Source organism: Carcharhinus amblyrhynchos, chromosome 30, assembly GCF_965287045.1.
Source record: "Carcharhinus amblyrhynchos chromosome 30, sCarAmb.v2.hapA, whole genome shotgun sequence".
NCBI lineage: Eukaryota > Metazoa > Chordata > Chondrichthyes > Carcharhiniformes > Carcharhinidae > Carcharhinus > Carcharhinus amblyrhynchos.
In genome coordinates this window covers 18,579,594-18,602,581 of record NC_137353.1, presented here as the reverse complement: position 1 = coordinate 18,602,581, position 22,988 = coordinate 18,579,594, and the positions used below count along the sequence as shown (strand labels likewise).

Genomic DNA, 22,988 nt, shown 5'->3' with positions numbered 1-22,988 from the left:
TTACATACTTCCCCCCATTTGAATGGCTTCCTCTACCACAGTGTCATTGCTAGTCAGCTCATCAACCCTGCAGCCCCAACTCTCATCCAAACAAGCTGAGATTTTATCAATGACTTGCAAGAAGGGCTGAAGGGTTGGTTAGTGAATTTGCTAATGACACCAAGATTGGTGGAGTAGTGGATGAGGTGACAGGCTCTTGTAGGCTGCAAAGAGACATTGATAGGATGCAGAGCTGGGCCAAGAAGTGGCAGATGGAGTTTAACCCTGATAAATGCAAGGTGATTCATTTTGGTAAGACAAACTTGAATTACAGGGTCAATGGCAGGGTTCTGAGGAATGTGGAGGAACAGAGAAATCTTGGGGTTCACATCCACCGATCTCTGAAGGTTGCCACTCAAGTGTATAGAGCTGTGAAGAAGGCTTATAATGTGTTAGCATTTATTAACAGGGGGTTTGAGTTTACGAGTCGTGGGGTTATGCTGCAGGACCTTAGACCACATTTGGAATATTATATGCATTCTGGTCACCTCACCATAAGGAGAATCTGGAAGCATTGGAAAGAGTGCAGAGGAGATTTACAAGGATGCTGCCTGGTTTGGAGAGTAGGTCTTATGAGGAAAGGTTGACGGAGTTGGGGCTTTTCTCTTTACAGCGGAGGAGGATGAGAAGTGACTTAATTAAAGTTTATAAGCTGATGAAGGGGATAGAGTGGATGTTCAGAGAATATTTCCTCGGGTGAATGTAGCAGTTACTAGGGGGCATAACTATGAGATTCATGGTGGGAGATACAGGAGGGATGTCCGAGGTAGATTCTTTACTCGGAGAGTGGTTGGGGTGTGGAATGCACTGCTTGCTGTGATAATGGAGTTGGACACTTTAGGAACTTTCAAGCAGTTATTGGATAGGAACATGGAATACACCAGAATGATAGGGAGTGGGATAGCTTGATCTTGGGTTCGTACATAGCTCAGCACATCGAGAGCCGAAGGGCCTGTACTGTTCTATGTTTCTAGAACCTCTAGCCTGTTGGACAATATCAAACACTGACACTCCTGCCCTTCGGGTCCTCATACTTGCCTCACATGCAGTCACACACGCCTATCCCTGACCACTTTCCAAACCTGAAGACCCTATCCTAAGGGGTGTGATCACCTCCTGAAACAAGGCATCCAGGTAACTCTCTCCACTCATTGACGTGCTGCAACATCCACATCTCAGCCTCCAGCTCAATGCCTCTGAGTCAAAATTCCTCAAGTCACAAACACTTACTGCAGATGTGTTTGCCCTGGATCATTATGTTATCCAAGAGTTCCCACATTGTGCAGCCTTGGAACATCACCTGTCCTGCCATTCTTAATGTGTTGTAAATAATTATTTAATAAATTTACTTACTTATGGTGCATTTTATATAACTTATTAAATAACCACCAAGGTGTGCACTCCATTTTTTTGTTTTACTTGTAACTTTGTTCTATTTTGAGCTACTTGTATCACCTAACTATATTAGGCCCCAACTTTCCCTTATTCTGGAGGCATGTTTTTCCACACACTGTCCCTTCACACTGAGCATTTACCGGTCAGTCAACTTACCAGTTTCTTGTGACCTCATGGTTATGTCTTTGTTCCACCGCTGCAGCCAAAATACTTACCAAATATCCTCGACCCCTGCAAGACCAATTTCTGAAGGGTAAAAAGGTAGAAAGCAAAACAAAAAGGCACCCGTTTGCCTTTTATCCTGGATTCCTAGTTTTCTCCAAATTCCCAAATATGCTCACTCGAATTTTGTCTCACTCAGGTGATGTCTTTCTCCCACTGCTTTTGCAGCCACTTACTGATCTCTAAAGTATTCTAAATTAAGTTTAATCAGAGCGTATACAACTGGAGCTAAACTTCCAGCCCTCAAAACAACAGCCAACATTCCAGTAGTCTTGTGAATTATATTTTGTACCTATTCACTAACTTTAGTAATTTCTGTATCAGACCCCTCAATAACTCTGATCCTTCAAGGTTCCAAAGTAGATAACCAAATACTTTGCATTTTGAACTCCATCTGCAAAAGTTTTATCCACTTAATTAAAGTGCATTGCACTCACTTACCATACGTATAGCTTTAGCTAGCAGCTCAGTAATAAATAAACATTAAACTATTATGTGTAATTAGTACCTCTTAGTGCATGGCCTCCATTCCCTGTCTAGTTTACAACTGTCACATCACATCTGTAATCTCGCCCCAGTCCTCAAGATGCTTAATAAAGATAAATAGTCTTCGATGGAAATGATACACATCCCTAGGTCAAGAGGAATGGAAAATAAACTATCAACATAAAGGAATACTAAAAAAAGGGAAGGTTAGGTCATCAGTTACGTCAAAGCTACAGCATGGAAATAGGTAATTTGGTCAAAGTGGTCTGTACCAGAGTTTATTAACCATACCAGCCTCTCTCACTATAGTTATCTCTTCCCACCTTGTCACTATATCTCTTCCCCATCGTGTATGAGCTGTTACACTGAATTAGTCAAACCAAATTTGTTTGAGTGAAAATTTGTTTGAAATTGCTGATAACATGGAACGCTTGGCTGTATCAAGAGTACTCTTTTTTAATTCTTTCATGGGAGATGATAAGAGTGTCAATGGTAAGCCTTCATTCTTTGTCCATCCCCAATTGCCCTTGAACTAAACATTTCACAGGACAGTTAGAAGTCAACCACATTGCAATAAGTCAGGAGTCGTGGAATCCTAGAGTGCAGAAGGAGGCCATTGAGTCTGCACCAACCACAATCTCACCCAGGCCCTAGCCCCATAACCCCATGCATTTATACTAGCTAGCTCCCCTGACACTAAAGAGCAACTTAGCATGGCCAATCCACCTAACCTACACATCTTTGGATTGTGGAAGATCAAGCACCCGAAGGAAACCCACGCAGACATGGGGAGAATGTGCAGTCTCCACACAGACCCAAGTCACATATAGATCAGGTAAGGATGACTGATTTCCTTCCCTAAAAGGCTGTTAGTGAAGCAGATGGGTCTTTACAACAATCAATAATAGTTTCATGGTCACCATTAGAGAGCTTCCAGATTTATTAATTGCATTAAATTCCATTAGCTGCCATGGTAGATTTGAACTCACATTCCCAGAACATTAGCCTGGATGTCTGAATTACTAATTCAGTGATATTATCATTATGCCACCATGTCCCATCACTTGAAGCAGGGGCACTTATGCTCAAAACATTTCATTAAAATTGTATCTGCTTTGTGCTCATCCCTCCTAAAGTTGAAGTGACCAACTAAAGAGAAATCCATTAAAGTCCACCCTTTTGATCGGAGGAAAGAATTCCTAAATTTTAAAATAGATCTTCAACAAATATACTCACTTTTACATTGTACCAGCATTGGTTCAATAATAACATTCTTGCTGTTTGAGCCCCATGCCAAGACTTGAGCACATAATCTGGGTTGACGTTTCAGTGCTATACCATCAGAGAGGCTGTCTGCTCATTCAGGTGGTACAAATCATCACACAGCATTAATGGAGTATTCCACAGATGGCCTGGCCAATAATTTTCTCAGCCAATGTCACAAAAACATTGTTGATTATTTCATTGCTGATTGTGGGACCTTCCTGTTTCACTGAAGGTATAAAACTGCTTTTAAAATACACAATTCCAGATATTTTCATATAAAATGGTGGTGGAAGCTCATTTCAACAGGAACTATTTTACAACATATATTGGGTATTAAATGAAAAAAAATAGCTGTTACAATTAGCAGCATTTAATAACCTCAAAAATTAAGGCAATCAAATTGTAACAGATTCTTAACCCACTGTGTTGAAAGCAGACACCCATGACCTTACTGGACTAGATGCTTAGAAAGCATTATTACTGTGGACCTAGTTGTTATCCAAATATAAGCTGCACAATGCACTTGGTTAAATATTACATTGTCAGCAGCTCAGAAAAAGAACAAATTGAACATCACAGTAACATTTTATTTAGTGGTTTCAAAAACAACTCATGAAACATAAATTAGTATATACTATTCAACAAATTTCAATGCATCAGTTTCAAGTATTAATGTTTTTGATGTGGCTGTACTCGAATTACAGGAATGGGAGAGAAGACACGTAACTAACCTTAGTGCTGTCATTCTAACCCTCTCTCTCTCTTGCAACACGATGCTGAAACTTGGGCACATGATTAGAATCTCAGATATTCACACAGATCTGGCTTTAATCCTGTTCACTCACCCACCCGTTGCACAATCTTAGTTGGCCCTAAAATCCGGTCAAGGTTTTCAGGAGTTCAGTATCAAGCATCCGTAACTTTAAATCATAAAACAATCAAAATCTTCTATTCCTAGGGTATACTTGCAAGTTGCAACTGTTAATTCAGAATATTTTTGTATTTTAATGCATTTACCAGTTGACACTGAAGGTACATGCACACCTGCCGCCGCTGCCCACCCTCCCACCCCCCATCCAAACTCCCCCATACAAGCTTCAGCATTTCAATCAAAACAAGTAACAGCAACGATTTCAAATTCAAGTAATCAATCAGCAATCCACAATCAACCATTCCTCACAAAACCATCAACATGCAACACCGCAAAGTGGAATTGTTCATTACACTGGGAGAAGACAACATAATCATGGCACTAAAATAAAAAAAAATGCCAAGTCAGTAATTTATTGTCCTTCGAGAAGTGTTGGGACTCAAGGTGATGCCCAAGGGTAGAGGTTGTCGTGCACCTCCCACAACCATGTGGATCCAGTGCTGAGCCAGACAAAAGAAAACACTCCAGCAACATCTGGTGGCAGTGCCTTAGCATTGCAGACAAGCTCTTTTGAAAAGATTTCAAACCTGCCTCACAAAATGAACATTAGCAGAACACTGGACAACTCAAATTGTGTACAAGATTGAGGTTTTCTGTCCAGTGTCCTGACAATGAAACTATTCTCCGGCACTTATGTTTAAAGGGGTACCTGAGCCAGATGCAACATCCATGTTCTATTATCAAATATCAACTAGCTCCAAAAACACAACGAAAGCTAAAGATTTAACGCGCAGCAGTGGGAAACTTTCAAATTCATCTTTGTTACTAATCATAACATCTCACTTTCAGCAGCTCCCGTTTTAGTTCCAAGCTCTGCAGGAACAAAAATGTCTTTTACCTCAAAAAAATGTCTGATCAATAGAAATGCTTCAATTTTTTTTTTTTACAGCAATTAAACCAATCTTTTTTTAAAAATCTACTCATGAAAGTGTCCATCACTCTGCTTTTCATAATGAGAGTGTGTTACAAAAAATATACATAGTATGTACATGGGCACAAGAGCATTAACTCCACCAGGATCCCTGATAAAAGGTTGCACCCATTCTTCTGTTCGTCTCTACTGTAAAACAACTATTCTCTTCTGCGCCGATGATATCTATCGCCAAGCTCGGTTCAGGAGCTTCACCTGGGCAAGGCGCTTCGTGATCATGGTTGTAAAAACCAACCCAAAGAGAACGCTGCTAATGAGCACATAATCATAATCATCCTTTAAAACGTCAAATTGCTTTGATGGGTAAACTCGAGTCTGGAAGATGTCCAGTCCATAGACGACAACCTGAAACAGAAAAGAGAAACAAAATCACTAGTTACATTCCAGCATGCTAGTCATTCCCTTTCCATTTAGGTTCTTTGATAATTAGTGACATGCCTATATCCATAAATACGCTTCACCAATGTACCTCAATAAACTGGGGATTTTGAAAGATCAGACTGTAACAGTTTAGCCCAGATGTTGACTGGTCATGTCCCAAGAGCGGTTATCCTGTCTGCCTTTTTTCCCTAGCCTAGTCAGTGGCCAGGTGATTTTGGCGAGAGAATATATAATGTCAATCAGCACAGGGCAGTTAGCACTGCTACCTCAACAGTGCCAGGATTCAATTTTGGCCTCGGGTCACTGTCGATGCGGAGTCTGCATGGGTTTCCTCGGGTACTCCAGTTTCCTCCCACAATCCAAAGAAAGTAAGATAAGAACATAAGATGTTGCCTGGTATGGAGGGCATTAGCTATGAGGACAGGTTGGAGAAACTTGATTTGTTCTCACTGGAGCGACGGAGGTTGAAGGGAGACCTAATCGAAGTCTACAAGGTTATGAGAGGCACGGACAGAATGCATAGTCAGAAGCTTTCTCCCAGGGTGGAAAGTTAATTACTAGGGGGTATAGGTTTAAGATGCGAGGGGCAAGTTTTAAAGGAGATGTACAAGGCAGATTTTTTTTTTTACACAGAGTAGTGGATGCCTGGAGCTCATTGCCAGGGGAGGTAATGGAAGAGAATGCAGTAGTGACTTTTAAGGGGCGCCTTGATAAGTACATGAATAAGATGGGAATAGAGGGATATGATCCCCAGAAGGGTAAGGGGTTTTAGTGAAGTCGGGCAGCAAATTTGGTGCAGTGTTGGAGGGCTGAAGGGCTTGTTCCTGTGCTGTAATTTTCTTTGTTCTTTATAAGAACTAGGAGCAGGAGTAGGCCATCTGACACCTCGAGCTTGCTCCACCATTCAATGGCTGATCTTTTCATGGATTCAGCTGCGCTTACCTGCCCATTCACCATAACCCTTAATTCCTTTATTGTTCAAAAAATTATCTTTCCTTGCCTTAAAAACATTCAATGAGATAGCCTCAACTGCTTCACTTAGCAGGGAATTCCACAGATTCAATACGCTTTGGGTGAAGAAATTCCTCCTCAATTCAGTCTAAGATGTTAAGGGGTTAACATCCCATGAATCTCCTATGATCTTGGCCATTTGTAAAAAGGTTTTGCAAGCTGAGCTCCTGCAAAATTGCAAACGCAGCTGGTTGCTTTAAGATAAAGTGAAAAATCTCCATTAGCTTAAAGCTGTGATTAACTGCATCTTGTTTGAAACAACCTGTGCTGATATCAGTGCATACTCCCTTATTCTGAATTGTCACCCTGGCCTTGTAAATAACGAAATATAACAAAACCTTTGTTTTATTAAATCAGTCTAGACTTGGACTTGACTAAATGCTGTCCTTGTTAGAGGGAGATAACATGCACTTTAAGGGCAAAGTACTGTCCCAAGATAGTTGAGAACATAAGAACATAAGAAATAGGAGCAGGAGTAGGCCATCTAGCCCTTCGAGCCTGCCCCGCCATTCAATAAGATCATGGCTGATCTGTCGTGGCTCAGTTCCACATTCCCACCCTCTCCCCATAACCCTTAATCCCCTCTCTTATCAAAAACCCATCAACCCGCGTCTTAAAAATATTCAGCGAGGTAGCCTCCACCACTTCAACGGACAGAGAATTCCAGAGATTCACCACCCTTTGAGTGAAGAAGTTCTTCCTCAACTCCATTCTAAATCACCCCCCCTTTATCTTGAGGCTGTGCCCCCTAGTCCTACTGTCCTTTCTGAGCGGGAAGAGTCTCTCCACCTCTATCCTATCCATCCCATTCATCATCTTATATGTCTCAATGAGATCTCCCCTCATTCTTCCGAACTCTAACGAGTACAAGCCTAGTTTATTCAGCCTCTCCTTATAGCTCAACCCCCTCCACGGTTGCTAACTCACACTGGAGCACTGGTGGATGTGCAGTGTCGATGGCAACGGTGTGTGTGTGTGTGTGTGTGTGTGTGTGTGTGTGTGTGTGTGTGGTTTGACATAGTTTTACTCCCATAATGACTTTGTACTTACTTTTGCTGTTGCTACGTACATGATCTGGGTGAAGTTATACCGTGTGTACATGACTACTTGCTGTAAAAAGAATATAAAGGGAGAGATTCCTTCCCGTTCGAGGTAGTATCACTTGGCTAAGCTCAGAACACTGTTCTGAGTTAGTAAAGCGATTCTCCAAAGAAAGCTTGTACTTGCTTGCAAACAAAGGACTGGGTTTTCTTATACAGATCAGTGTCTTGCTTTTGCATCAAGTATGTAAGGGTCTCTGAAAAATGAACCCGATGAGTCCTAAAATCTGCTTCCCCTTACTTTGAGGCTATGCCCCCTAGTTCTAGTTTCACCCACCAGTGGAAACAACTTACCTCCTTCGATCTTATCTATTCCATTCATAATCTTGTTTGTTTCTAAAAGATCTACCCTGTGTGGGTTAGGTTGATTGGCCATGCTAAATTGACCCTAGTGTCAGGGAGATTAGCAAGGTAAATGCTGGGGTTACGTGAATAGGGCCTGGGTGAGATTGTAGTTGGTACAGACTCGATGGGCCAAATGGCCTCCTTCTGAACTGCAGGGATCTATGATTCTATTCTATGATTCAGTTCAGCACTTGAGAGACCAGCATATACTAAAGGGTATAAAAATTGGTATTAAATTATAAATAATTGTGAATATCAAGTATGTGTGTGTCACTGTGCTGTGCATCACTATTATTTGTTTTATACTATGATGTGTTAGAGCACTTGCCATATACAGATCTGTTCCCATCAGGTGACAACTTTGCATATATTGAACTTCTTTAATTTTTATTGATCCGTCTTTATGTTAGGGGCATTGTACTAATTGTTCTTTGGTGACCCACTGTAATTCTTATTGATCCCACAAAACAGGCAATACAGATTAGAAAGTCCGAATAGCTAGCACTGCCCAAGCAATGTCTCTGCTGGGGAATGAAGAGGAATGGTCAGGCAATCCAGCTAAAACGACCCTCAATCAAATTGTGAAGTAATGTCATGCCACCAGCAGTGAAGTCTACAACACTAAAATTCTCCTCATTAAACTGGAACAAGTCAAGCAAGAGAAATAAAGAAATATACACAATATACAGCATGATCTGAACACTGAATGCATTTAAAACAACTTTGGTTGCAAGGACCTCCTATCCTATTTATCTTGTGGATTATGACAGGCATTGTCTATAAAAGTAATGGTGAGTACAATCTCAATAAGGGCCATTTTATCAATCATAACTTAGATTGCTTACTTCAATTGACTGATCCTATGACTGTCTTAAAGGCTGATTGACCTCCTCCTGCTCATTTGATACAAGGCATTTAAACCAACAAAATTGTGACTAATTGCAGGTCGAATTGCACACTGACCAAGCATGTGGACTCCAAACCAGAAGGAGCTGTGTAAATTCCCCGCACTCTTGAAACAGACTGATTGTAGTTGATGTACCACTCTGATCGGATTGGGAGTTCTGGAGCATATGGGATTAAGTTCTCTTCCCTGAAAAAAAAGGATTAAGAAAAAAAATGCTTTAATTTCAGGTGTTACAAAAAACAGTACAACAGACTAGCTAAATGCAAACCTAACTGCATCAGTTGCATTCTGTTCTGCATTTATTCATCAAACTATATGCCATCAGATATTGCACGTTTGACATTGACTCTACCCCATCCATAGATCACTATACCTGACCCAGAGAAAAAAGTTGTCAGCTCACCGGCTTTGCTCAGATGGAACCTCTGGGCGTCGTGGATCCAGAAATGCTTTTGGCAAAGAAAGAATTCCTCCAGAGTGCAGTCCAACTGTAAGACAAAAGAAACGTCCATTTGAGTCAGAGACTAACTGGACAGCACAAAATAGTCCAACCCCATCAACTAATAACAGTATAGAATTGTAGCATTTTAGAGCATTGAAGGGAGTCACTTAGCTCATCATACCTACATTAGATCTCATAGATCTCATTTATTCATAGACTCAGAATCATAAAATCCCAACAGTGCAGAAGGAGGCCATTTGGCCCATTGGGTCTCCACAGACCCACCCAAGGCTCTATCCCCACAATCCCACACTTTTACCCCATTAATCCCTCTAACCTACACATCCCATGACATTATGGGGCAATTTAGTATGGCCAGTCAACCTAACATGCGCATCTTTGGATTGTGGGAGGAAACTGGAGCACCCGGAGGAAACCCACACAGACACAGGGAGAATGTGCAAACTCCACACAGACAGCGACTCAAGCTGAGAATCGAACCCAGGTCCCTGGCACTGTGAGACAGTGTTGCTAACCACTGTGCCACCCATTAGAACAACTAATTTGTTTTCTTTCAAACCACTTATCGACCTCCTTTAAAAACCACCACGTTTCATGTTTTGGTAACCCTCTCCATAGAAAAGTTTTCCAAACTCTCCCTTTATTTTCTTTTATGATAAATTTACGCCCTCCAACTATCAATTAATTGACCAATGCAAATAGTTTTAGCCGATTTACCTTTTCAAAATCTTGCTAGAATTTAAATATCTTAATCAATCTCTTCAAATGTGTGGTTTCTTTCATGCTCCTCATAACGAAAGCCCACCAAACTTGACATCATCCTAATGAATCTCCACTGTCAGTCCAGAACACGTAATCTCTACTCACCACCATTTACTTGCTTCCCCATATTGCCCAAGTTTTTTTTAAAATATTCTTTCATGGGACGTGGGCATTGCTGGCAAAGCCAGCAAATGTTGCTCATTCCAAATTGCCCTTGAACTGAATAGCTTGCTAGGCTACTTCAAAGGCATTTCAAACCACAGTGCTGTGGGTTTGGGATCACTTTAAGGCTGGACCAGTGATAGGATATCAGTTCAGAAACCCCAAGGTATATTATGCAGTCAGACTAGATCCCAACAATTTGCTATTTTGGCATTAGTGTGAGAATAGGGTGTTTCACTCCAGACGCGATTCTACTGACACACTGGGAAACTTTTATCAAAACAAATATTATTTAATAACATAGTTTAACTATAACAAATGAATAAGCTTTATATTTAACAATTGAACAATACCTAAACATGGCAAGGTACAATTCTTAACTGCTAACCAAGCCCTGAGTTCTAATTCAAGCAACATTCCTTTTGCAGAGTTCAACTTTTCTTCCAAATCAGTTAGCAAAACACAGGCTTATTTGCTTCTACTTTGACAGCCCTGGAGCTCTCAAACACCTTCTAGAGAGAGGGAGACAGAGAGAGAGAGAGAGAGAGAGAGAGAGAGAGAGACATCTTGCTTCTTTCAGAATCAGGCAGTAACTGCTTGTTTTAAAAAGAAAGAAAAACTGTGTTCTTCTCTGCAAGTTCAGCTCCTCCCATCAAGCACAGGACGTAGCCTCTGCCTAAGTAAACAAATATATGAGCTCAACTTAAAACAAACACCCCAATAGGTACTTATCCTATTCAGCCAACTACCAATTTAAAAGATTTCTTAGACAAATCGGCACCCTGCAAAACTCAGCTGAACTTTAAACAGATCCCTTACCAGTATTATGATGATATTGTGCCTTTTAAGAAATATATCATCATCACACCAGATAACAATGACAGATTTCCCACCCTGAAGAACACAGTGAACAAGATGGGTTTTTACAACAGTTTCATCGTCACCATTACCGAGACTAGATTCCATTAGCTACTGGGGTGGGATTTTGAACCATGATCCCAAAAGCAAGATCCTGGGCCTCCGGGTTACTTGTCCAGTGATGTTACCACACTGTCACCACCCAAATATCACTTACTCAGCAGGTGGCGGCTGGTGATCCCTTTGTCAGTGATCGTAGCTTCTACCAGACTGATGGCTGATGGGAAAATGTAGGACTGCTGAAAGATGATGGGAGAGAAGGGACGATCGAGAGAGCTGAATGCTGTGCTGTTGTACTGTTCTGTTCCCTCGTACAATTCCAAAACAGTCATTTCATTCCTTCGTGACTTTGTGTTCCAGTACTGGTACTAGGGTGGCAAAGGAACAGCAGAGAATAAGATTAGGGTTGATGCAAGGAGCATCCACCAAGTCTTAACAGTGTTTAGAAGCTAATTAAATAAACTGAAACAAAAGGGACAGTATACATCAGGACAAGCAGTTTCTTAAATCTTTTAGGAACCATGCCTGAGTCACTGATAGGATGTTCAGCACATGCATATTTATTGCAGAGCAGATAATGGATCACTCTAATAAAGTCATCTGTCTTCTAACGGTGGATGTTTGTGCCTGTAGCTGAGACATTGCAGCATGTGGCCCAAACAGAGAGGAGGGTGGGGTGGGGTGGGATAGTTGCTATAGAAACCTGTGCATTAATAAAAACAGAAATATACTACAAAAGTTAAATGTAGAATCAACAGATTAAATATATACAACTTTGACTAAAAGGAGCTTCTCCATCGCACTATCCCAATATAATCACATTATTTAACTCCAGTTTGACATTCTCAGAATCGTCAATCAATTTTTTACCCCTTCCAATTGTTGTCCAACAGCTCCCGTTCAAAACACAGTTGGGTGAAGGTCAGTTGAAGACTGGATCAGGCTCAGCTATGATAGCTACCACAACAAACTCCCCAAGATACGGCTACATCTTACATTTATACAGCATACCTAACATACAGAAAAACACCTCTGTGCGCATGGAAAAGGAGAGAAACAGAAAGGAACGCCTGAAGGAACTACTGAATGGCTTTCCTGGAAGTCTGTAAAATACAGAGAAAGGTGGCAAGGTAGGGGAAACTGAGCAAGGAGGTTTCAGTAAAACCAGAATCCTGAAGTCAATGTGCCGAATGGACGCTTGGCTGTAATTTGAGTGTCTGAGCTAGGAACAATCATTCATATGGAGAAAAGCAGACACTTATTGATCCACCATTTACCCCATTCCACATCCTTACCACCACCCAGTTCTCCGAGTGCACAACGTAAACTGGTCCCCTTGCTTTCCGCTGCACAGATTCATGGATGATTCGCCCAGTCACACCGTCAATAAGGTAGACACAGATGAAGGTGCGTTCATGGTGCGTATCAATGCTCTCAGTAACCACTGCTAGCAAGTTGGGATTCAGATACTGGAAAACAAGACTTAGTTGTCAGGTAGTATAGAAGAATCTGACAACAGGCAAATCAGTCAGTAAGTCAAACAAAAAGTCAAAATCCAGCTACATTTCCCAGCCAGGAGCGAGCACAGGCAGCCTATATTTATTATTTGCTTTGCAGCTCTTCAATTGGCTACCCAGGGATGTCAGAGTGCAATCCAAAGTAAATCCAGACTGACCCCAGGCAAACCACAATGTTGCCTGGACTCACCCTAGACTTGACACTTAACTGGCAGTTTGGACTTTACATTAAGAGTGAGGCCAAGATAGAGAATATGATTTGAACCGAATTGCAGGTGGAGATCAGTGTTCACTATTCGTTTGCCATAAGCAATGGTGTGCCATGAGCAACGACATGTTCAAGCACCAAAGTGCCACAGATATACATTTAATGTTCAACTTAAAACAGGAACTTTTCATTTTGAATAGTATTTAAAATAACATTAAATTTTCTGAAGCCATACATATGGAAATTTTAAAATTCAGTGTGTGACTTGACCCTGCTGTTGCTAGTACCTTGTAGAGGACACTGCGATCTCCCATGACCCGGCCCTGTGAGTGCACATGCTCATTTGACCGCTTTCCTTTCACAATCACTATTTTTTGTGTATCTGTCGGAATCACCACCTCCCAGATCTCCTCTGTCCTAAGATCCTGCAGGAAAAGATAGATAACGTTAGTCACTATTAAACTGCTTGCTGGCAGAAAATGAGAACAGGCCTTCAGATACCATCTCCAAAAAGAGCAAAAGCTTGGACTTCACCTCCACTGATTCCAAACAAATTTGAAGTTAATCTGTTCATTACACTTTGATCTCAGGATCAATTCTGATATGTTTCAGCTGTTCTGAAATTCAAACATTTTCCCAGACAGTATGGGATAGTGACTTGTACAATTACCCTACAGAATCATTGCTAAAGGAGCAGGACACTATGTCTCTCATACTGCATGTATATTGTAGTCGAGGTACGTTGCTGCACATTATTAGAATAAAATTCCTAGGTACAGTAGTGTACTGTTTGCTAGTGGACTAATAATCCAGGGTTCATACATATACTGGTTACGTTACTGGCCTTGTATTCCTGGGTTCAGAGATACATTATGTCACTAGACTAGTAACTCATGGACCTGCATTAATAATCCCAGAATAAGAAGATGGTATCAATAAAACTGACCGTAAAGCTGTCAGATTGTTATAACACACCACTGGCTCACTGATGTCATTTAGAAAAGGAAACCTGCCCGATCTAGACTACATGCATTCCAGTTCCCAAATCAATGTGCTTGATTTTTAAGTAGCCTCTAAAATGGCCTAGCAAGACACTCAGATATAACCAAGCCACTTCTCATCCTAAAATACACTCAGCAACCTGAGTTAATTTTACATTTAATATATGTTATAAATATATACAGTAGTGGGGAGGCGATAGCCTAGTCACTAGACTATTAATCCTGAAACTCAGCTAATATTCTGGGGACCCAGGTTCAAATCATGCCATGGCAAATGGTAGAATTTGAATTCAACAAAAAAAAATCTGGAATTAAAGAATCTACTGATGACCATGAAACCACTGTTGATTGTCGAAAAAACCCATCTGGTTTGCAAATGTCCTTTAGGTAAGGAAATCTGCTGTCCTTACCTATCTGGCCTACACGTGACTCCAGAGCCATAGCAATGTGGTTGACTCTCAACTGCCCTCGGGCAACTAAGGATGGACAAAACATGATGGCCAGCCAGTGATGCCCAAGTCCCACGAATGAATAAAAAAAAAAATCTTTTCATAGAAAGAAATTCGGTGTGTGTCAATAACACTGTCCAAGACCACACTCTGGATTCCAGACTACCCAAGAGAATGTCACAGGTATTGATAGGAAAGAATGCTTGAATTCAATAATTAAATTGCTCCATTTGTGCTATGTCTAGATCAGAAATAAATCACATTTGGACAGTAATATGCAAGACTGCACAATTTATAAACTGGCCAAACTACCTTGTGTAGACGAAATCCATTCAACTTCCCCGAAACAGGGTCCACCAGATAGAAAAAAATCACAGGTGCAGAATCCTGGAGTTGCTGCAGGATGTTTCTACTGGAGGGAAAGACTGTCACCTGACATGAGATAAAACAGCAAAACTACAGTTACTTTGTTTCCACTTTGTAATGAGATGGTATTCAGCACATAACCAGCATTTAGAGCTAGCAGGGAGGACATAAGAGGTGAGGCAGTCAGGGTGTTCATATTAAACTTAACCTGAAGGCAAATAATCAGTTATAGCTCCTGCTCCCAATTACTTAACTAGTGACAGTGCATGTGTGACACTCGAGTGGGTCAAGAATAGGTTCACTGTGAGTTCTCTGCAGTTCAGCAGACTGTCATCACTCTCTGTTGAGGTACATACATGAAGAATAACTACGAAACTCAATGTCAAGAAGAATCAGTACAAAGCAGGGTTGATAAAAGGAGACAAAACATATCTCCCAAGAATATCTCAAACACAGATCCAAAGCAGACCTGGTGAATGGTGGTTTGACTGGTAATGCAGCTCTGTGAATACTTGTGTAATTAGTACAAATCTAGTACCTGTTGTGGCATTGAGATGGGCTAACAATGCATTCTATTGATCTGAACAGTGTCACTAAAAGTAGCAGTACAATAAAATCAGTCAAGCCATGGTTTAGCATGCTATGATTCAGTGCCCTCACCACTCTAATTATTATTGATAAAGGGGGAATTGGCAGCCCTGTGAATCCACAACAATCTCAAAATATGATGCAGAATTACCTTGTGCTCATCGTCAATCAGGAGCAGGACTTTAGCATAATCTTGGTCCATAATCGGAAGCAACAAAGACTGAAGAATAGGACGGGTTAGCAGGGGTGGATTGACGTGACTCCGTTTTCCAAAGATTGGATTGAAAACATGAAGAGAACTCAGTCTTGTTTCCTGAGTGAAGGGGGAGAAGAAAAGAGAATAGTTTATCTCACCTTAGTTACAAGATAGAAATAGTTTTTTTTAAATTGAACCCTTCACAGAAAGTGAAGAGCAGCACTGGTGGTCACTGCTCCATCAATGTGGCTTTGTCGAATGTTACGTTGACTTTCAGGCAAACTGAATGTGTCTCCAGTTGGTGCCTGCTCACAATTCCATAGCTGGCATAGAGACAATGAATGGAACTCAGCCCTCAAACATCAGATTTTTTTGCCAAGGACTAAACCATGAGCAGGTCTTTTGTACACACAAATCACTGACTTGATTCTAAATGCAGTTAGCCTGCCGTCCCTAAACAGAATCTGTTGATGGGCAGCACATCACAGTGCCAGGGACCCAGGTTCAAATCTGGCCTTGGATCACTGTCTGTGAGGAGTTTGCACATTCTCCCAGTGTCTGTATGGGTTTTCTCTAGGTGCTCTGGTTTCCTCTCAGAGTCCAATGATATTCGGGTGAGGTGGACTGTCCATGTTAAAATCGACCCTTAGGGTCCAAAGATGTGTAGGGCAAATGGATTAACTATTATAAATATGCAAGGTTATGGGGGTAGGGTGGACAGGAGGTCCTGGATGGGATGCTTTTTCAGGTAGATGCGATGGGCAGGATGCCCTCTTTTTGCACTGTAGGGGTTCTATGATTCTATGGCAGTACTGAAGGAATTCAATGCCATTGGAGAAGCATTACCAAGTGAATGCTTCTTCAGAGGAGCGGCAGCACAGAGAGTAATGCAACATACAGAGACAGTATTAAGGGAGCAATGCACTGTCAGAGAGTCTATCTTTTGGTTTGGATGGCAAATCAAGATACAGTCTGTGGCCTCTATCACTATTCAAAAACAAAAGAGCACTAGAGTTCTTCCTGGTATCCTGGCCAATACTTACACTTCAATCAACATTGCCAAACCAATTATCTGGTTATAATGTCTTGGCTTTTTGAGGGAGGCTTGCTGTGTAGAAATCTGCTACAGAATTCTCTAAATTAGAACAGCAACTTCACTTAAAAAGCTGCTTCTTTGGTTCTGATGTGTTTTGAGATTCCTGTGTTTGCAAATTCCGTTGTATAGATGCAAGTTTGTTTGTCAGTATGAATCACCTCCAAACCTTCTGAACAAACGACCATATCAGTTTTGGAAACACTAGCTAACACCTCCAATCTACAGATTCATATACATCTTCAAGGCCAAATAATTATACATTTAGGATAAACTTCAGGCGATGTACTTCAATATTGGGGGCAATATTAAGAAAACTATGGCATAATATTAATCCCAAGCATGTGGCATTACATAATCATAAACATAAAAGGATATTCTCACATGTTCTGTTAAACCTCCATATGTATATGTTTGGCTATAATTATTGTGATTATGCTCAGCAGCAGAACAGAGATACTGCAATGTGTCAGATTTTTAAAAATGTATTCTTTCACAGGATGCGGACATCACTGACATTACCAGCATATGTTGCCCAGCCCTAATTGCCCTTGAACTAGTAGTTTGCTAGGCCATTTCAGACAACAATTAAGAGTCAACCACATTGCTATGGATCTGGAGTCACATGTAGAGCAGGTCAGGTCTAGATGCCTGATTTCTTGCCCTGAAGGATATTAGTGAGCTAAAGCCAGATGGACTTTTACAACAATCAATAACAGTTTCATAGTCACCCAGTTTTTAATCCAATTCCAGGTTTTATTTGGTTTAAATTCCACCAGCTGCTATGGTGAGATTTTAACCCATGTCCTCAGAACACAGCCCTGGCCTTCAGATCACTGGTCCCGTGACCTGACCAATATGCTACCATCTTCCCCCAAGTCATGAAACCCCTGAAGCTGAAGATTATGCAATGTAAAAGCTCGCTAGCAGATTGATAGGTAATCTTTGCTTGGTAATTCTGACCTTGTCCTTGATTATCAGGGTACACTGTGGTGGGTGGGGAAAGTGAGCTGTTGTTCGTTGCACAGCCAGTTTGAAGGAGGATCCTGGTTTCACATTCTCAAAGTACTGCTTCCACAAAATGGTACCAGAGCTACTGTCGATTCCAAAGAGCTGTTTAAAAAAAAAATTAGCACTGAAAACCAGAGCCAGCTGAGGAACAAAAAGATATCCTATATCACCTCTGGAAGCATTACACAATGCCTGTCAAATGAAATGAATACACAAATAATGGAAACACAAAACAAGTTAGAATTGGTAAACACCTGAGTGCTGGCAGAAGCTCACTATCCAGGTGTATATTTTCAAAATCCTGTCGGTGCTACATGGTACTACTGCTGACAGCAGGAATAAAGCCACACATTCTCTTAGCAGAAGGATGGTAGAGGAAGAAGAAGAATAGAAAAGGTCATATTGCGCAGGTTTGATACATACAAGTGCAAGTGGGCAGTGAAATGTATTTTCCAGAAACCAAGCTTTCCCCGTAGGCCCATACTAAGAGGTAAATGGTCAGGTTTACCTGTTCAAGTCTGGTAGATGCAAATACATGAACTAGTCAATGCGAAACAAGCACAAAACAACAAGGTCAAGAATCCACGAGCAGCTGAATGAAGCCGGAACATTTCTTGGATATACGCAATTCAATTCAAAACAATTCTATGCCAGGGTATAGGGCTCATATTGGAATTCAAAATACCATTCTTCAGTGTACAATTTAAAAAATAATAATCTAGCAGCAAGCAGGAGTGGTCAAAAGCATCCCTTCATTACAATCTAGTGATTCACGCTAGAAAGCTCATGGGAGTGACTCAGGATAGGATCAGGTGCTATTCTGATAAGGCAGTTAACAAGTTGATATTCAATGCTTTAAGCAGTCACCAGTTCACGTGAAAACAGGTCAGCAAGATGCAGTATATTGGGCATGAAAGGGGAGACAAGACAATGCAAGATTATGGCTCAGGAAGAGTTACCTTTCCAGATGCTGTCACCATCACCATCATCTTCTGCAGATTAAACTCATCTCGGGCCAGGTTCTCTATTGTTATTTCATTCTTTGAGTGGCTGCGAGGTTTACGTGCATCATAGAACATTTTCAGTACATGGTAGCTCCAGGCTTGCAGCAGGATCAGCTGAGAAGACAGTCGTTTCATGAACATTCCCATCGGGCCATCTGTCAGAATAAATAAATAGTCAAAAACCATCTGCAAACAGGGAACCTTACCAGAGATGCATCACTCCACGTGTGTGCCCGAGGACAGTGGTTTTACATCACTGTGGGTTACATCTCTGTAGCATTCAAGCATTATTAGCTTGGTCACCTAGATCCAATCTGTGGGGACTGTGTAATCCTCTTCCCACATCCCAGTGGCACCCACCCACAACCATTCCAAGTCAAGGAATCAAACACAAAATAAGGTGCTCTATAATCAACCATCAATTAAAGCTGGTAGGCATTACATTTTCAAATCTGAACATTAACCACACAGATGCCTGGAGTCCAATTCATTTCTCAAACAACTTGCACATTACCAAAAGGCAATTTTCCACCTTAATGGACATGCTGAAAACATGTTTGCGCCTCCTAAAAGACAATGGAACAACGTATTTGTGGATTAAGTGGTGTTACCTTGAGCAGCTGGTTCCACGGCAGCATGAACAAAGAAAGCAGCATTTAACAGTTGAACATGAAGCATAAACCTTGACAGCAGGTATAACATTCCCATCCCATTGTTAACAATATAATTACATAGAAATTTACATGGTAGGGATATGACTCCTGATTGGGAAGAAACCTCCAGCAATTTCATTCCAGGTTTTGCTCTTCTAAACATGGGATGTAATTGAAGTTTTTAACTGTGTACAGTACTGGCTCCAAAAGAACACAGAAGAAAGAGTAAGCCATTCAGACCCTTGATCCTGCTCCACCATTCAACCAGATCATGGCTGATCATCTACCTCCTCAAAGCCATTTTCCTGCACTATCCCCACTTCCCTTCATGTTATTTGCATCCAGAAATCTATCCATTTCTATTTTACACAAGTTCAATTATTGTGTATTTCACAGCCCTCTGGGCTATAGAATTCCAAAGATTCACTACCCTGAGTGAAGAAATTTATCCTCATCTCAGTCCTTTGGCTACTGTACAGGGAAATGGGATTGGGTGCTAAAATCAACTGTAAAATTATGACAGGGCATAAAGTGTCACAGTTATATGAGAAAGAGCAACTGAGAAGTAAATTACTGATCCTGATTCTACACCAGTCAATGCAACACCCAAGGCTGATCAACAATTCAGCAAAACTGGCCATCGCTCTTTGCTAATAACAGCAACCTTTTCCAGCCTGCAACCAACAGCTTTAATATAAACATCAGGTCAAATCTGGATTCCACTCAAACCGCACATCTGCTGAGTCTCACAAGAGAAAGGAATTACCATACTATCCTTGTTTAAGGGTTTTTTCAAAAATCCTAATTTTCAATCTCTGAGACTGATGATCACGTATGTAACCAAGACAGCACTATCAATCATTCTTATACTTCAGTGACAATCATCATAGCAAACAGTATTTATCAAATCTGTTTTTGGTATAGAATCAGAGAATCCTACAGTGCAGAAAGAGGCCATTCGACCCATCGAGTCTGCACCAACCACAATTCCACCAGGCCCTATCCCCATATCCCTACATATTTACCCACTAATCCCCCTAAACTATGGATCCTGGGACACTAAGAGGAAATTTAGAATGGCCAATCAACCTTGCCTGCACATCTTTGGACTGTGGGGGGAAACCGGAGCACCCAGAGGAAACCCATGCAGACATAGGGAGAATGTGCCAACTCCACACTGAGTCACCCAGGTCCCTGGAGCTGTGAAGCAGCAGTGCTAACCACTTTGCTACCATGCTGCCCATTTAGTTGATCAGTATGTAATGCCTATCCTTTGTTGATTGATAAGTGAGAGTAAATTGTCAGAGGGAGTTTAGAATAATTTGGGATTAAAAGACTAACAGATCAGGGTAGATTAGATCACAGTGAATAGAATATAGAAAAGTTAAAGTGCCTGAGGCACATATAACCACTGTTGGAGAATGTAAACGTGTATTTTTGAAAACATATTCTGGATTAAAAGTACCTTAGCTAATGACACAATGCTCTAAGGTATGATGGGACACAGTCAAGTAAAAAGAACCATATTTCCCAGAACAATGCAGCTAATGGGCAAAGAGAAATCAGTGTCTCTAGACAGTCCTAATGAATAAAATATTCATTAACCAAAGGCAACTCAGAGATCTCAGACAGTTCTAACGAATAGGACATACATTATACCAGATAAGCGTTGTCTGAAAATATCAAGAGACTGAGAAAAACAGTCCCATGCTATCCATGAGTAAATGTTTTTGTCCAAGGTAAATAATCAATACTAATAATGATTAGCTCATACCTGGCTGGGATGAGCAAATTACTTTTTAAAATTGTATAATTGTAATACTGAGAGTGATGTAATTTCAGAGTGGTTTGGAACTGTCCCAAATCTCTTTCCATCATATGTTGAACCACGCTTGGGAAATATAGAAGTCTTCAACCAGAATACTTGTCTCTGTGAGTCTTTGTGTTAGCAGAGCCGTAATTAAGTGAAAGCCAACTTAATGCCTAGTGTCTGAAAACACGCCTACATGAAATAAAACAGATAAAGTTTCAAGGGTACCACAGAGGTGGAATTTCTCTTCATTAAAACTTTAATCAAGTGCAAGCATGATTCTACTGTTCTTGACCCTTTCCTTCTGAAATTAGTAACAGTTGGACTCCTCAGGATTAAACAATACCTGCTTTCTTCCCAAATTCACCCTCCAGTTCTGCCTGTGTTCCTGTTAGGGGCAAATCAACCATCTCCATGGTAACAACTTCTGCTAACGCTTCTTCCCGTGTCCAAATAATTCGACCTGTGAAAACAGTGGATGATTCTGAGAGCTCTGCTGCAAAATAAAAATCACACCATTTGTGGATACTCACTGTGACCCAACAATGGCCCTGCTGCTGTTGTGGGATTGGCACAGCGTGACTTGTCATAAGCAATGACGTTGTCTTTTTCTAATTGTTTTCCTCCTCTTTGCTTGAATTCCCCAAGTGTCAGGGGAGGCGGTCATCATCAATCCAATCTTTCCTTCTGTGTTGGAAGGCAGTGGTTTTGTTTTGCACCTTCCTACAATAGTGCAGACCAATTTATGACTCAACAAATAGGGGTTGGGAGCAAAGAAGTTCCACCAGCGTCTCACAATTTTATCCCGAGAGACACACTACGTCATTCCTCTCTGGTTTAAATCAATCTTGCCTCAGTTCAAAGGGACACCAGAAATGAAGGCATGGCTGTAGATTTTTTTTTAATTAATTTGTGGGACATGGGCATTACTGACTGGCCAACATTCATTGCCCATCCCTAGTTGCCTAAGGCCAATTGAGAGTCAACTACATTGTTGTGGCCCTGGAGTCACATAGGTCATGCCAGGTAAAGATGGCAGATTTTCTTCCCTAAAGGACATCAGTGAATGAGATGGGTTTTTCCAATAATCGACAGTTATTTCACAGTCATCAGTAGATTCTTAATTCCAGATTTTTTTACTGAATTCAAATTCCACCATCTACTGTGGCATCATTCAAACCCAAGTCCCTATAACATTAGCTGGACCTTCCCATCCAAGAGTAGGTTGGGCAGGGATGCAATACAAGTAGCAGAGTTGCAGCTTATGCATCGCAGAGTACAAAGTATGATGCAAACTACCAGCTTTGCATCCTAGTTGATGTCTAATAATATATCACTGGGTAACTGCATTTGTTTACCCCAACAGCCAAGTCCTTGCCTAGATTTCTTGCGCACCTGGTTGCTGGATGAAGATCAACGCATGGTCAAGAGTCTGTATCAGTGCACGATAGCCGACAGAGTCATCTTTCTTCTGGAATGCATGAATATACAGCTGACGGAGAAAAGGGTGAACATGAGATGTGTACACAAAAAGATACAAGGATTCTCTGCACACTTTAGTGAATGGGCTAGAAATCTCCCTTCTAAGCTATTTAGAAGATACACAAGAAAATAAGACTGATGGACTTCTGATGTGTGTGACTGCCACTGAGTCTCAGTTACTTCCCAACAGTTCACCTGTAGCTGCCTTGTTTGCTCAGTCAGGTTTGTGTCAGTCAATGCTGGCTTCTGTACTGGCATGCAACCAATGCGGTAACCATTACTACTTCAAAT

At 41.1% G+C, this 22,988-nt stretch overlaps 1 protein-coding gene across 1 annotated transcript in view; it reads right to left on the bottom strand.

Annotated features, from left to right (window-relative positions):
* Nucleotides 1-4,476: 4,476 nt before the first annotated feature.
* The window catches only part of emc1 (ER membrane protein complex subunit 1), a 34,443-nt gene continuing 15,931 nt past the window's right edge, over nucleotides 4,477-22,988 (bottom strand). The window contains exons 11-22 of the mRNA XM_080215449.1: nucleotides 22,611-22,707; nucleotides 21,562-21,678; nucleotides 18,708-18,907; nucleotides 17,701-17,850; nucleotides 15,600-15,761; nucleotides 14,807-14,926; nucleotides 13,332-13,469; nucleotides 12,615-12,788; nucleotides 11,477-11,687; nucleotides 9,418-9,502; nucleotides 9,071-9,200; nucleotides 4,477-5,615 (exon numbers count right to left, since the gene is read on the bottom strand). Of these exons, the coding sequence (XP_080071575.1) occupies nucleotides 5,436-5,615; nucleotides 9,071-9,200; nucleotides 9,418-9,502; nucleotides 11,477-11,687; nucleotides 12,615-12,788; nucleotides 13,332-13,469; nucleotides 14,807-14,926; nucleotides 15,600-15,761; nucleotides 17,701-17,850; nucleotides 18,708-18,907; nucleotides 21,562-21,678; nucleotides 22,611-22,707 (1,764 nt within the window). The 3' untranslated portion in view covers nucleotides 4,477-5,435. The remainder of the gene's footprint in view (nucleotides 5,616-9,070; nucleotides 9,201-9,417; nucleotides 9,503-11,476; nucleotides 11,688-12,614; nucleotides 12,789-13,331; nucleotides 13,470-14,806; nucleotides 14,927-15,599; nucleotides 15,762-17,700; nucleotides 17,851-18,707; nucleotides 18,908-21,561; nucleotides 21,679-22,610; nucleotides 22,708-22,988) is intronic.